The sequence below is a fragment of the Orcinus orca genome, chromosome X (assembly GCF_937001465.1).
Source record: "Orcinus orca chromosome X, mOrcOrc1.1, whole genome shotgun sequence".
Lineage (NCBI taxonomy): Eukaryota > Metazoa > Chordata > Mammalia > Artiodactyla > Delphinidae > Orcinus > Orcinus orca.
This window is the reverse complement of record NC_064580.1, coordinates 6,835,233-6,851,405: the sequence shown is the minus strand read 5'-3', so window position 1 is coordinate 6,851,405 and position 16,173 is coordinate 6,835,233. Positions and strand designations below refer to the sequence as shown.

The 16,173-nt window shown below is 47.0% G+C and overlaps 1 protein-coding gene across 8 annotated transcripts in view; it reads right to left on the bottom strand.

Moving 5' to 3' along the window:
* TBL1X (transducin beta like 1 X-linked) overlaps positions 1 to 16,173 on the bottom strand; it is a 227,141-nt gene that overhangs the window by 52,984 nt on the left and 157,984 nt on the right. For 7 of the 8 annotated variants that reach the window (XM_012531503.3, XM_033420229.2, XM_033420225.2 and 4 more), the window contains 2 exons: positions 15,797 to 15,885; positions 2,450 to 2,568 (listed from right to left, as the gene is read on the bottom strand). In XM_012531503.3, the coding sequence (XP_012386957.1) occupies positions 2,450 to 2,507 (58 nt within the window). In that variant the 5' untranslated portion in view covers positions 2,508 to 2,568; positions 15,797 to 15,885. Of the gene's footprint in view, positions 1 to 2,449; positions 2,569 to 5,161; positions 5,244 to 15,796; positions 15,886 to 16,173 lie in introns of all 8 variants that reach the window. The other variant, XM_049704929.1, reaches the window with a different exon arrangement.

The window sequence follows — 16,173 nt, the reverse complement described above, 5'->3', positions numbered from 1 at the left end:
CCTGGTTAAGTCCTGAGGTTAAGGCATCAGAGCAGTGGTGGTGATTGCCCTGGTTTACAGGGGGAGGCAGTGCCTATTTTGTTTTGCTTATCCATTTTTTATACTATGTTCTGGCAAAAGCTAATCCAAATGTTCGAGTGTATATGTAGAAAGAACGTGTACTTTCCACGACTAATTCTAGCTGGGGTCGCTGCAGAAAGAGAGATCCAGGCTTGGTGGGGAGAGGTTTATTTATAACATGCTACATGCCCGATGTATTTCATCCCTTTTGCCCAGAATAACCTTTTTTTTTTTTCTAATTTATTTATTTAATTTTTCGGCTGCGTTTGGGTCTTTGTTGCTCTGAGCAGGCTTTTCTCTAGTTGCGGAGAATGCGGGCGACTCTTCCTCGTGGTGCACGGGCTTCTCACTGCGGTGGCTTCTCTTGTTGCAGAGCACCGGCTCTAGGCGCTGTGGGCTTCAGTAGTTGCAGCATGCAGGCTCAGTAGTTGTGGCTCGTGGCTCTAGAGCGCAGGCTCAATAGTTGTGGCGCACGTGCTCAGCTGCTCCGCAGCATGTCGGATCTTCCTGGACCAGGGCTCAAACCCATGTCCCCTGCACTGGCAGGCGGATTCTTAACCACTGCGCCACCAGGGAAGCCCCAGGATAACCATTTTTCCAATGGGTAAATAATGTGTTCAAGAATAAGAATCGAGCCATTTGGTTTGCCTTCAAGGCCTGCCCATCGCACCCTTCTGGGCTGACCCTGAAAGAGCCCGTCCCAGGGGCCCACAGTTGGTTCACCCTGAGTCCTAGCACGTGTGTTTCTGGCAAGTGGGACCTGGGAATTGGCTTCCTTCTTGAGAAATCAAGTTGCAGAATATATAAAACATGGCACCAAGTGTATAAAGCTTAAATGTGTGCAGAGCAAACTGCTACAGGTTGGACTGTCCCCTCAAATTCACATGTTGAGGTCCTACCCCCCAGCACTCCTCAGAATGTGACGTTATTTGGAAAAAGGCTTACTGCAGATGTAATTAGTTAAGATGAGGTCGTACTGGAACACCATGAGCCCCTAATCCAATATGACTGTGTCTTTACAAAAGGAGAAACCTGACAAGTTTAGACAGAGAGGTACATGCAGAGGGAGAACGCCACGTGAAGGCGCAGGTATGTATCAGGGGAGGATGCACCTACAGGCCAAGGAGAGCCAGACAGCCGGGAAAGCACCAGAAGCTGGGGGAGAGGCTGGGCCAGACGCCGCCACAGCCCTCAGGAGCCACGCCAGCTGACACCTGGCTTTGAGACCGCTATCCTGCAGAACACTGAGACGATGTATTTCTGTTCAAGCCACCCCACCAGATCACCCCACCCCCATATAAACACACCATATGTACACACCAGCCCACAAATGCCCTCCCTGTGCTGGGGGCCAGGAACCCCAAATCACCCCACCCCCATATATACACACCATATGTACACACCAGCCCACAAATGCCCTCCCTGTGCTGGGGACCAAGACCCCAAATCACCCCACCCCATATAAATACACCATATGTACACACCAGCCCATAAATGCCCTCCCTGTGCTGGGGGCCAGGAACCCCAAATCACCCCACCCCCATATAAATACACCATATGTACATACCAGCCCACAAATGCCCTCCCTCTGCTGGGGGCCAGGAACCCCAAATCACCCCACCCCCATATAAATACACCATATGTACACACCAGCCCACTAATGCCCTCCCTGTGCTGGGGGCCAGGAACCCCAAATCACCCCACCCCCATATACACACACCATATGTGTACACCAGCCCACTAATGCCCTCCCTGTGCTGGGGTCCAAGAACCCCAAATCACCCCACCCCCATATATACACACCATATGTACACACCAGCCCATTAATGCCCTCCCTGTGCTGGGGTTCAAGAACCCCAAATCACCCCACCCCCATATAAATACACCATATGTGTACACCAGCCCACTAATGCCCTCCCTGTGCTGGGGACCAGGAACGCCAAATCACCCCACCCCCATATATACACACCATATGTGTACACCAGCCCACTAATGCCCTCCCTGTGCTGGGGACCAGGAACCCCAAATCACCCCACCCCCATATAAATACACCATATGTATACACCAGCCCATAAATGTCCTCCCTGTGCTGGGGACCAAGACCCCAAATCACCCCCGCCCCTCACCGTATCTATCACAACTGCTCTTGATCTTAATTCCAATCTGATTTCACGTGAACAGAAACGTCAGGGGAAAGAACATACTGCCTCATCCCGCCCCTGGAATGGGACGGCCCCAGAACCTTCTCCTCCCTCCTGTAATCCTCTGAACAAGAGTGTTCTGAGCTCTTCTTTTTCTATAGCCTGAGTGTTCGACCAGTGCATGGTTGCTCGCCTTGCACTTGGCATGTGGAAGATGATTTCCTACGGACAGGAAGCCTCCGTCTTACCTGACTCCTGGAGATAGCGATACACCAGAAAGTTCACCTCGTCACTGGTTATGCTCATCTTAGCCTCACCTCGCGGCGATGAGGTCTTTACGAAGCGGGGGCCACCTTCTGTGAGAACGCTGAGAGGAGAAAGTGGAAGAGAGTTTTGAAGCACTGCTTGTAGTTTTTTTTTTTTTTTTACTGCATTCTTTCTGAGATGATTAAAAAATACAATACTCAGGATGTTGTCCATGTGAAGGTAATTAATGCCTGATCCGTGTTGTATTTAGTGATTACATAAAGATTTTATATTTTTTTGTGTGTGTGTGTGCATGTATATATAGACACATTCATACAGGTGAAAGTTTTCCCAAAAAAGATGAGTTGGTGTATTTTATAAATTCTGGGATGGACTCATATATAAACCACTAATGGAGACAAACTCAGGGACCACAAAAAATGAGAACAAACACTGATTTTTTTTTTTTTTTGCGGTACACGGGCCTATCACCGTTGTGGCCTCTCTCGTTGCAGAGCACAGGCTCTGGACGCGCAGGCTCAGCGGCCATGGCTCACGGGCTCAGCCGCTCCGCGGCATGTGGGATCTTCCCGGACCGGGGCACGAACCCGTGTCCCCTGCATCGGCAGGCGGACTCTCAACCACTGCGCCACCAGGGAAGCCCCGAAACACTGATTTTTTATTCACTAAAGTGTGCGTTATGATCACAACGCAGTCGACAGCGAGCTTGAACGGAATCCCGATGCGCAGTAGGACAGACGCGGCTGCCTTCGAAGCCGCCCTCCCCTAGACAGATGGGGAAGACGACCGGGTAGGCCAATAGGCACGTCGACACCCCCAGGCAGGGCGACCATATGGTCTGGAAAACACCTGTGGCTCTGAAGCAGCGATTAATCATAACACCTTCCACTGATAAAAGTTCAGGGATGAACTTGACCGTCACTGAACCTACAGGGTGCACACGGACCTGAGAAGGCAGACACACATCAGTGCGGAGCTAAGTCAGCGTATGTGTCACCCTGACATGACTTCTACACAGAGGCCAGGTGTCAGGAAGCCAGCCCATGGGCACAGAGAGAACCTACATCGTTTGTGTTTTGCCACAGAACTGGCTGCATCGGTCTGGCCGAGACCGCAGGACTGGAAGGCACGTAGAAACCTGGGGGAGGAGTGAGGGGATGATGAGAACTTCGGAAGCCTCTGTGTCTGAGGCAGACGAGAAGAAAGAGCCTTATTTTCTTCACAATCCTAAGTCAGACCTATGAGCACCCTGGCCCAAAGAGCACCGAAGTCACTCAAATAGAACTCTTTCACCCACAGACAGAGCAGAATTCACACGTGTGCAAGAGCACTCACTCCAAAGGGCAGTGGCCAAGAAGGGCCGCAGCTTCCTTCAGTTATGTCGTCAACACTGAACAGTTCAGGCTGTTTGGGAACTGTCTTCAGAATCCACGCCATACGTTTTCAGGCAGCTTTATGGTGGCAAATCTTTCATTACTGAATTACAATTAAATTTCCATTTGTTTAGAACAAGATAAAAGGACAAAATGCACATTTCAAGTTGGGAGGATTTGAATTAAAGGTTGTCATAATGGACACACCCCACGATGGCCCCCCAATGAGTCCCGCCTGATATAATCCCCTCCCTTCCAGTGTGGGCAGGACCTATGACTCCCTTTTACCACACAGAATATGTCAAAGGAGATGGATGCCACACCCTGGTTAGGTTATATGGCAAGGATGACCGATGTCACTCCTATAATTGTTACATTACATTGTATAAGACTCTTACTGGACTAGAGAAAGACGCTCCTGCCGGCCTTCACACGAACCGCCCAGGGAACCAAGGGCAGTCTTTAGGAAGCTGTGCGCCTCAGTCCTACAACCACAAGAAAACTGAGTTCTGCCAACAGTGTGGGCTTGGAAGAAGACCCTTCCCTTCTCAGCTCTAAATAAGGATGCAGCCCAGCCACCACGTGGCTGCAGCCTCTCGAGACCCTGCGCAGAGGAGCCCCGCACGTGCCCAGTCTCCCAACCCTGGGAAACTGTGAGAACAAACGTGTTGTTTCTAGCTGCTGAACTTGTGGTCATTTGTTATGCAGCAGCAGATAACTAATACAGTGGCCTCTTGGGACACTCCCGTTCTCACTTTGTCGTCTTAACAAGATTTTAATTTGTAGCTACCAGAATTTTGTCATGCAAAAATACTTATCTTCTTCACTTAATTAGGTGGTATTTCTGCACTTTTGTAGACACTGGAAAGAAAATTTGACGGTCAGAATATACATGTGTCCTGAGACGTCTGCTTGAATTCTGGGGAGCTCACACAGAGGATGGCATTAGGAGGATATCTAAGACTAAATAAAAAGCTATGAAATCAGAGCATATACAAGTGAAAAAAAAAAACATTATTCAAGGAACAGAGCAAATAATAACAGAGATGTGCATGGCAGAACAGTGTAGCTCTAAAGAGACTTTTGACGATCCTGAGTGGGAGTAATGATGGTGACTCAGTTCTCATGAGGAATTCAGTTTCAGGTTCTCTCTATGGTAAATGGTGGCGCCACTGGGATGTGATTAGGTCATGAGGGTGGAGCCCTCATGAATGGGTTAGTGCCCTTATAAAAAGAGACCCCAGAGAGTTCTCCCTCTTTCTGCCATGTAAGAACACACTGTTGCACACTTAATAGACTACAGTATAGTGTAAACCTTACATGAAGGGAAGATGGTGTTATCTGGCCCTCACCAGATTCCAAATCTGCTGGTGTCTTGATCTTGGACTTCCAGCCTCCAGAACTGTGAGAAATAAATGTTTGTTGTTTAGGCTGTCCAGTTTATGGTACTGTGTTATAGCAGCCTGAATGGACTCAGACACCACCCCTAACTCCCTTTTACTGTCATTTTGAGTACTTATAAACAGTGAAATCTAATCTAACCAACAGGGTCTCTCAGCCTCAGGGAGTCTGACTTGGGGCCAGACGATTCTCTGTTAGGAGAACGCTCTGCACACTGTAGGATGTTTAGCAGCGTCCCTGGCCTCTTCTCACTAGACTAGACGCCAGCACAACCTCCCCTCCATCCCCTACAGTTGTGATGATCAAAAACACCTCCAGACATTGCCTAATATTACAAATTGCTAAACTGCTGCTGGCTGAGAACAACTGTTATACAGGAAAACTAAGCATTTTGTGTTTGAAATGAATTCCATTTATAAAATTGTAAGACACCGTGGAGCTAGCTCATGGACACTGCCTAATGAAACGGCCACGCTACTAAAAAGGATCCTTAAAATGCACCAGAAGGGCTTGGCTTCTTCAAATAGTCTATGTAAAATCTTTCCACAAAATCACATTTTCATAAGGAAAGTGCTGATTTTTGTCTTTCAGCATACAGATCTTCGCTTTCTAAGGAGAAAGTATTTGGATACATACGGACGACACCCCTGCACCCACAGCCTGGTTCACGTTCCCCACCCCACAAGTGTCTGTAATATATATTAGAAGTGTCTGCACAAGCGTTAGCACAGGACTCTGGGGCAAGAGCATTTAAGATCCTCCAGGGACGGGAATTATGGACGCCTTCTGTTAGCCCGTTCCTCTGTTTTTCTTTAGGCATTAGCCTTTTTCCCAACGAAGAAAATTTCTGTTTAAGCTCTAGCTCTCTACTTTCTGATCCCAGATTCATCTTCTCTCTGAAATTTTAAGTTAGAATCCAAGATCAGAGTGTTTTCCCCAATATGGTGTTAACTTCTTAAAGGATTTTTGATTTGTAAACAGCAGAGGAAAGAAAACAAAAACCATCCCCGGCCTGCGATAGAACCAGGGATGTCATACCATTTGGTCCACAAGAGTGTCATGTGTTTCTACTGACTGGTCCACCTCAACACAGGCACACCTGGAGGTATTGTGGTTCAGTTCCAGACCACAGCAATAAAGTGAGTCACAGGATTTTTTTCTGATTCCCCAGTGCATGTAAGAGGTTTACACTATACTGTAGTCTATTAAGTGTGCAACAGTATTGTGTCTAAAAAAAGCTATATACCCTAATTAAAAAATTTATGGCTAAAAAATGCTAACCAAAATCTGAGCCTTCAGTGAGCTGTAATCTTTTTGCACTAACATCAAAAATCACTGATCACGGGCTTCCCTGGTGGCGCAGTGGTCGGGAGTCCGCCTGCTGATGCAGGGGACGCGGGTTCGTGCCCCGGTCCGGGAGGATCCCACATGCCGCGGAGCGGCTGGGCCTGTGAGCCATGGCCGCTGAGCCTGCGCGTCCAGAGCCTGTGCTCCGCAACGGGAGAGGCCACAGCAGTGAGAGGCCCGCGTACCGCAAAAAACAAACAAAAAAAACAACAAAAAAACTGATCTAATAATTGGATCAAAGTCCCCCCCACCAATAAAACACCTTCTTAAATTAAATAGCTTAAATTTCTTAAATGACTATTTCTTCTAAAACCTAACTAGTTCCAAAAAAAGGATTTACAGTGACCAGTGAACTGAAATGTGCATATATATTGCGAGACTATTCAATACACACCGGAGAACATTCTTTAAACCGACCATAAACCACAGCAACATGCAATCCACGCCAACGCTTTGGGTTTGATTACAGCAAAATCAAGAGAAACCAACGATTAACTGGTGTCTAACCGCGGTGCCTCTGAGCAAAGCGCTTGAAGGTGGCTGCTGTCATTTTACTGCGTCAACATCACTACTTTGACTCAAATGAGTAAAACGGCTGATCTTCACTTGGCAAAAGCTACTGCTTTAGACAAATTTCGTCAAGATCTACATAAGGTTGGGAAAAAAAGTTACCTATCCTCTTTTCTCCAAGACAAGAGCTCAATTTCCAGAGACAGATGTTAGAATAAAATCATGGATTTTTTAAAATCAGGGATTTTCTGTATAATTTCATGTATAATAAATAAACGTGCTGGTATTACAGTGCTATTCAAAGTTCCGGGGACGGGCGCGGGCTTCTCTACCCCAGACACAGACAGGTGAAATTTACGTCAGTGGCTCAATTCCCAGGTCTGGTGTTTTGTTTTGTTTTTTCAATTGTGTTAAAATAGATACAACGTTTAATTTACCACCGTGACCATTCTGAAGTGCACAACCCGGTGGAGGCATTAAGGACATTCCTATTCCTGTGCAGCCACCCCCCACCTACCTCCACAACTTCTTCACCACCGCCAATGACCTCTGTCCCCAGTGAACACCACCTCCTTGTTCCCCCCTCCCCCAGGCCCCGGGAACCACTCTTCTGCCTCCTTTCTGCCTCTGTGAGTCTGAAATGAGAGCCAACGTTCCATCTTGCAGGTGGGAAGGTGGTTTCTGTCAGTTCTGAAGCACTCTGCAACTGCAAATACTAGCACAGCCCTGACGCTCGCCATGGACTTTCTTCAATCACCATGAGGGCCGGACATTACTTCCTACAAACACCTCTTCAGAAAGAAACGCTCTGTGACGAGAAGACCCCACAGTGAGAAGCCGCCACTCCTCACGGGAGACGAGCACGTGGACCCCAGTCTCGTGTTTACTGTAACCCCGCTGCAAATGGAAACAGGCAAATGCTTCACCCTGCTTTTCCCGCACTTGAGATAAATGAGGTACAAAGCGATGACAGAAAAAATTACCGAGCGCCTACGATATTCAAGGCATGGTGACGGCAATGGCAGGATGAAACAAACTCAGATGCAGGCGCGCACACACACACACACACACACACACCCCGCTTCCTTGAAGCTGTTAGTAAGATGTCTATGCAAATAACCAAAAGCCCCTGTAGTTAAAGCCCCGCGCCTATACCACAAGGTACTAAGAGGGACGGCAGCAGGGTTCCAGGGAAGGCTAGGTCAGGGAAGAGGGAGGAAGGTCAGGGAAGAGGGAGGAAGGTCTGGGAGAGGGAGGAAGGTCTGGGAGAGGGAGAAGGTGAATCCTCGACTGACGGACACAAGATCTGGCGGAGAAGTATGAAAAAGGAAGGAAAGGAAGGAGCTGTGTGTGGGGGTGGGGGTAACCTTCAAGGACGTACCAAGTGCTCCCTGGGACCCAGGGCGGGAAGATGGCCCTCTGTGCCGTCACTGTGGGCTGTGAGGTGGGGGAGAAGTTGGCCTGTGTCCTTTCTTCCAAGGATGGTTTTTGTGGGCACGTGATGTGGAGCTTGAAATGCCTGTACTGGCTGCAATAAAGCTGGGGTACACCAGGGTGATGGTTCCGGTGTCCGCGGACTTACTGGCTAGAGGTAAGGGAACTAACGTCCTGAGAGCCACAGAGGAGAGCACAAAACGGAGGACTCGGGGGCCTCGTGGCTCAGAGCCAGGTGGCCCGATTCCTAATCATACCTCCATCCCTTTCTAGCTGTGAACTGCAGGGCGAGTCACGTGGCTCAGTTTTCCCTTCTCCAAACTGAGGATGACGAGAGCCGTTACAGCCGGCAGAGGTGGTGAGGACGCACAGCTTTTATACGAACTCCCAGGTCAGGGCCCCGGGCACAGGAGAGACGTAGGATGGCTATTACTCCCACTCGGCTACCTGCGAGCATCCCCAAAGCAAAGAGCCCCCTGAAAGGGCCCGAGGAACACAGCACCCTTGCCAAAGTGATTCAGAGCTGGCAGTGGGTGACGCATCAGCAGGCCAGCGGCAGGTCGAGAGCCCGTCCGAGAAAGCACCTCCCTCCACTCCCGGCCCGGCACTTCCACCATGGAGACCCGGAGGGCCGGGTCTCACTGCAGCACCTCGCCGTCCTCCACACCCGGCCCGGCACTCCCACCACGGAGACCCGGAGCGCCGGGTCTCACTGCAGCACCTCGCCGGCTTCCGGCACTCCCACCACGGAGACCCGGAGGGCCGGGTCTCACTGCAGCACCTCGCCGGTTTCCGGAGTGGCGGCCGTGGCCAGCTCAAGTCCTGACGACTCCCGTGGATGCCTTCCAACCTCCCCAGCTCTAGAATAAAGGAGAGCTTTTTCAGCACCGGCAGATCGTCCTCGGCCTCCAAAAGAAGGAAAAAAATTAAAAAGGGTTCTTAATTACTGCAATTGTGTTTATTCTCTTGCCTGACCCGGTTTTGATTCGAGGCACCTCCAGTCAGGTTGATTTGAGGTCTTTGGCGTTGTGAGTGTGCAAAAAAGAAATGACCGCCCTCACCACGAGGTAAAGCTACACAATTCCCTCACTGTTCTGCTTACAGAAGGAGGAAAAATTAGTGCGGACGGATGACATCCCTGGAGTTGCCCCACTAAAGATGAGTATTCCAACATAAGTAATAATTCCGGCTTAAATCCATCAGGAAGCTAAAGGGAAGATTATTTATCATTATTATTTATAGTATTTCTCCTTTTCACGATTTAATTTCAAGGTGGCAAAAACTTCTATGACTCACAGTCCAGTTCACAAAGTAATTCAGTTGCAGGAGAAATGGTGTCTGAGGGTTTCGTTGTACTGAGTATGCACTTACAGTATTTAATATGCTCTCGTGCTCTGGGAAGGGAGAGCACTGCCCCCAAACAACAAAATCTTCACTGCTCTTTAATTATCTTAAAGGCTATAATCCCAAGAGAGCTCCTTGAGAGCTGGCTCTGCTAGAGGAAGACAGAGAGGGCAAGCGCGTTCCCTGCCAACAGGAGGGGAGGCTGGTTCGGAAACGGCGAAGTAAGCGCACAGCGATTACAGGGCGGGGGCCGCGGTGCTCGGCTGGTATCACTGGTGGCAGAAGTTTCTCTTTTAACAATCTGTCCCATTATGAAATGTTCTCTTAAAATCCTTTAAAGCAGGGACGGAAGAAACTTTGTCTCACGTCGTGTCTCCGCTATTAGTCTGCTGGCTTTCACGCTGGAAGAATCCATCTCTTAAAGTAATCTTCTGGACGAGGCGCAGGGTGCTTTGGGACTCGATTCCATGCAGACTGAGGACCGAGAGCCAGAGCAGCTGGAAAATCTGCTGGAAATGACCTCATCGTAACAAGGCACTTTCCTTCTCTCCGCATTTCACAAATTCTCTGCTGACGGGAACGCACTGGGTACCTCCCCGCTCGCTTTATCCATAATGTTCTTCTCTCTTCAAACGGAAACTGAGTTTCCCAGTGGTCAGTTTAAGAGGAAGAGTTTTAATTTACGCACCAGCATTTACATATAAGTCCTTCTGTACAATCTTGACGGGGACCCAGCTTCTTGTGGAGATGAAGCGGGCTTGTTTTATACGCTGCATATACCTGTTCTTCCTGCATAACTAACGAAGCCGATACGTAGCCACTGGAAGGACCGAAAGCTGTTTTGTTGTCCGATGACAGCATGAGTGCGATTCGATAAATTAAGGCACTTACAGTCGGACCCCGATTCCAGGAGAACATATACATACAAAAGATAGGGCGGGGAACAGGAAAATGTTAACAGTGGTTTTTTTTTTTTTAATAGACATATCTTCATTCACCAATGAGTATGTCTATTATTTTACAGTAAGAAAAGAAAAATTCCCCCAAAGGTAAGATTTTTCACTCATTTTACAGTTATATTTACTTACTTGGGAGCCAAATGGTCCAAAATTATAAATATAATCAAAGGACTATCATTTTATTATCAGAGTTCACAGGCCTAGCAGTGGAACTGCCATTTAAATATAAGCATGAACTAGTGTCGTAAGATGCAGTCCTCAAAAGGATTTTCACCATGGGAGAAAATGTCCATGATACGGCGATACATGAAAAAAATAGGTTTCAGGATGGAACGTGCATGTCGCTAAATTTCATTGTGTACACGCACACAAAAGATACCCTCTAAAATATAAAAAAGATAATAAAATACAGCCATCTCTCCAGGGTGCGATCATGCTGGAATTTTATCTGTGTGTGTGTGCGTGCCTTTCTGTAGCTTCCAAATTCTCTCCTATGAACGTGAACTGTTTTCATATTCATTAAAATGTCATTAAAAGCTGGCAGCGTCTTCAGAAATCATCACTATGAGAGCAACCCAGCTGAGTAGGAAATAGAGCCGCAGGGTCGAGAGAGCAGAGAGAAGGGAGTCTTCTCGGGTTACGAAAATAATGCAGCGCTTCACAAAATCCAAAACATCCCCTGCGTGAGGCATTCAGAGAGGGTCCTTTCTGTGCCTGGCTGCCCTTCTGGGTTAATTAACGGCTGGCTGGGGCCTCGCATCCCAACCCTGTGTGCAGAGCCATGAAGGATGCTGACGTGACAAGAGAGGCGTCCCGTCCTGGAGTTACCGCCAAGACCACGTGCGCATCTCCAGAGCGGCCCCCGGGTCCTCTCGCAAACCCTCTGAGCCGCCAACCCTCCCCACCCTCCACTTCTCTGCCCGATCAGGAGGCAGACCCAGAAGGAAGCCTTCCTAAAAAATGTCCCACCCAGTAACAGCAAACCCCTGCTAAGAAAGTCTGCTTCACGGAGCCAGACGATGCATGTAAGACCAATCGCACAGTTATCGTTTCAGTCTTCTCCCCTACACAGTGAAATGCCAGTTCAGGTACCCAAGATTTCAAAGCAAAGTGCCTTGGGAGACAGACAGCCGCTGCTTCCACATAAGAGTAGTCTGCCTTCTTTTTCTAATGACTTGGGCCTTGTAAGCTAATGCTTCCGATTAATCTGTAAATTAACGTACAGATTTTAATTATCTCTAAGACTGAGAGGCTGCAATCGGATCCTTTACCATGTGCACTAGGCCCTCAGACAAATTTCAGCAATATGTACAGGCTGGTTATGAAACCTCTAAGATGCTGTGATTTTCACCCACATAACGCAGGATTTATTTGGGCCCTGATGATTCCCTTTTCTGCAGTAGGTGGAGTCGTAAGTGAGGTCACTTACTCATATAAGGTGACCTCCAGAGTTCTGAAAAATAAACCCTGTGGTTTTCTCCGTAGATGTTAAGGCGGGCGATGCCTTGCCCTTTGAGGTAGCCTGCCTGCGTCTCAAAAATCTTGGTGTTAAAGCGTATTCTGATGCTTCAATTTAAATGAATGACAACAACAAAAAAAGTTTTAAAAGAAAAATACTTAAAGCATCGTGAACCCAAGTATCTGCTGAGAGTTCAATGAGTCTCATGTTATGTCGGCAAATGCAGGAACTCAGTCTTGTAGTCAAATGCTCGCCATCTTAAATTTCCACAGCCACAAAACCGTTCAGATTAAAACACAAAATAAAGTAGGGACAGTAGCAGTGAGTCGGGTTCGTCACTCTCAGTACTCCGGACTTTGGGGAGCACAGAAATCTCTGGGATGGGCTGCCCTGTGCACTGTAGAGCAGCACCCCTGGTCTCCACCCAGTCGATGCCAGAAGCTCTCTATCTCCCTGAAAAACATCTCCAGACGTGATCAAATGTCCCCTGGGGAGGGGCGGGGAACTGCCTAGGGCTGAGAACATCTGAGCAGCGGCGGTTACACAAGTCCAGAGCCGCCCTTCACATGGAAGGCCCTCAGATTCCTACAAGTCTTGATTCCCTGAGAATCTGCAGTGCTTTCGTCGAGGAACCACAACTTGGATGCTGTCCTAAGCACGCCACAGACCTTGCAGAGTTGCACCTCGGATGTCCTCCAACTCAAAGGCTGCAGTCAGAAGAGGGAGAAATGACACAGGTGTGTTTCTCTAGGTCGAGGTGGGCTCACTGTGGCCCACAGGCCAATTCCCACCTGCAGCTGCATTCTGCAAGGACTGTGACCTATCGATAGCTTTTACATTTTTAAATGGTTGAAAAGGAAATCAAAACAATGCTATTTTGCCACCCACGAAACTGATATGACATTCAAATTGCAGTGTCCATCAGTGAAGTTTTGTTGGCACTCAGCCACATTCGTTCATCTGCGTAAGATCGGTAGCCGCTCTCACACGACAAGGGCAGAACTGAGCGGCCGCAGCACAGACCACTGGCCCACAAAGCTCAACTACCTACTCTCTAGCCCTGGAGAGAAAAGGTCTGCCAACCTTGCTCTCCTGAAGATTTTCCCCTTTCTACATTAGAGCACACCTGCCTCACCGCTTCCCAGCCTGAAATCTTCCTGTCTGAGAACCTGAAGGTGATGCCCCGAAATGTGGATGTTCCTGGTGAACACACCAACCAGTGTGAAATGGACAGCCAAGAAAACACCACAGCCATGGTCTGCTGCGAATGGCTTTCAAAGGAGGCACCTGCTGAAACTAGGGAAGTCTAAGGGGAACAGATATGAGCCCTCATTTCCTGACGCACAGCACCCAACACAGAGAGGAAGGGCACGTGGTTTTTACACAGATGACTCCCCAGCTCGTGGATGCACCGTGGGTACTGTGGTAGGTAAGCAACAGTGTGTCATTTCCCAGCACGGTCCCAAATGACCATCTGCACGTATAAACTGTACAAGGGGCTAAATAAAGGCTACAAAAATGTCCAGAGTCATCTATAAAGCTAAGCACCAATGCCTCACACACAGCAGGAAGTCAGCGTGTGCTCAATTCAATTCAATCCAAGCAAAGCTTACGTTCCCTAAATACTGAATTAATACACAATCGAAACACTCATGAGCAACAGGCCTCCCCTCTCTCCTCTTCCCTCTGACATTTAAAATATGGTTCAACTGCATTTCAAAACATACTGACTGATGGTGTAGCCACTTTGGAAAAGTTAGACGGTTCTTCAGAATGTTAAACAGAGTTACCATAACAACCTAGCAATTCTACTGCCAGGTATATACCCAAGAGGCATGAAGGTATACGTCCACACAAAACTGGTACACGAATGTTCACGGCAGCATGATTCATAACCACTCAATAAAAGGAAATACACCTCAAATGTCCGTCAACTGATGAATGGATAAACACAATGTGGTATGTCCATACAATGGAATATTATTTGGCCATAAAAAGGATTCACGTTACAACATGGATGTCAACATCTGATGTCACAGACTCAATTAACCTTTTATAATTTTTTATTTTTTAAAACAAACTACGCTTTTCAAATATTTAAGTAAAATATTGAAATTCTAATACAGTTGAACCTTTAGGGTTAAGGGGATTGGCCCCTGTGCAGTTGAAAACCCACTTATAACTTTACAGTTGGGCCTCTGTGTCCAAGATTCCTCATCTGTGGATTCAACCATGGACTGTATGCAGTAGTCTATGGTTTATTGAAAAAAATCCATGTATAAGTGGACCTGTGAAGTTCAAACCCAGTCAAGGGTCAATTGTACATATTTACCTTGTTATATATTTGGCTTTAAACAAAAATACATCAACAAGATTTTTTTTTTAACATCTTTATTTGGGTATAATTGCTTTACAATGGTGTGTTGGTTTCTGCTTTATAACAAAGTGAATCAGCTATACATATACATATATCCCCATAGCTCCTCCCTCTTGCGTCCCCCTCCCACCCTCCCTACCCCACCCCTCTAAGATTCTTACTTTGATTAAATCTGGGTCTATCATTTTAGTTCTGATTGGTTCCTTTAAAACAATAAAGCAAAAATCTCCCCCAAATTTCCATCTTGGTGTTTTTAGAAGTACAAAAGTTCTATCAGTTTTTTAATTTAAAAAAATTAAAGGAAGAACCAGAAAACACAAAACAGTAAATGATAAAAGCAAACCCTAGAATCCCATCTACCAACAGATAACAGCGCTTTTTCTTGGTAGCGGACGGGGAGGGAGCCATCAGTTTCAGTTTGGGATGTGGCTTCAACTCTTGATTGTTTTTTTTGGCCGTGCGGCTTGCAGGATCTTAGTTCCCCAACCAGGGATCAAACCCATGCCCCCCGTAATGCAAGTGTGAAGTCCCGACAACCACTGAAACTCCCTGGGCTTCAATTCCTGATGCCTGTGCAGCTACGACTGTTCGGTTAGCTCTTCTGGGTACCTTATCCTCTCATGAGATCTATAAATAGTAAGCTACACGTTTTTCTAAGAAGTTTCAAGGTTAAGTAGTAAATCAATTTGCAGACAGACACAAATCGTATTAAGAAACTAATAAACCATAGCATTAAGATACAGGGGCCAACTAAGATCCAGACTCGTGTGCCCAATTGTAATTAATTTTGCAGCTTAATTTTAATTCACCGTGTTGACAAGAGGGAATGATTTTAGAAAGTGTCATCTGCTTCCGGTAAGACCCAGAAAAGTTTATAATGGCTGGTTCAGCATCCACAATTCTTAGAAGGCAATAAAAGGCCAATCTGTTATGTAGAATGGACTAAAGAACCCATCATTATTTAATGATGCTCTATCTACTACCTTCAACTTCAGCAAGGAGAAAGACCTCAGACTCCGTCTCAAGAAAGCATTTTAAAACAGAAGGTGTTCAGTTTTGGCAAAACGCAGCTCTGCTTCAAACGAATTTCAGGTAAAAGACAAAGATCAAAGGCAGGCGTTTACCTTTAGGCTGACTTCATGTGTAGACCTGTGAACCAGTGGGCTCCCCAGCATCCGATCATATAAAACGCCAAGTGTCTGCTGGGACCTGCCTGGTGAGAAACAGAGAGATTTGAAAAACAACAACAACAACAGTAACAACAAAAAACACCTTAAAATTCTTCGAGAATTGCTCACCTTTGACCTGTCCTATTCTTGTTTTTCTTTTTCATCCCAACTCAAACTTAACACATTTTACTGTTTCATAATCTCTGTCCTAAAACTTTAACACAAACTATGCAGTTTTATTTGCAGTGTGAAAAAGGAGAAATTAAAACGGCCAGTCAGTATTATGGTACATGTAGAGATTTGTAAGGAAAACGTCTCAAAGTAAATAAAAT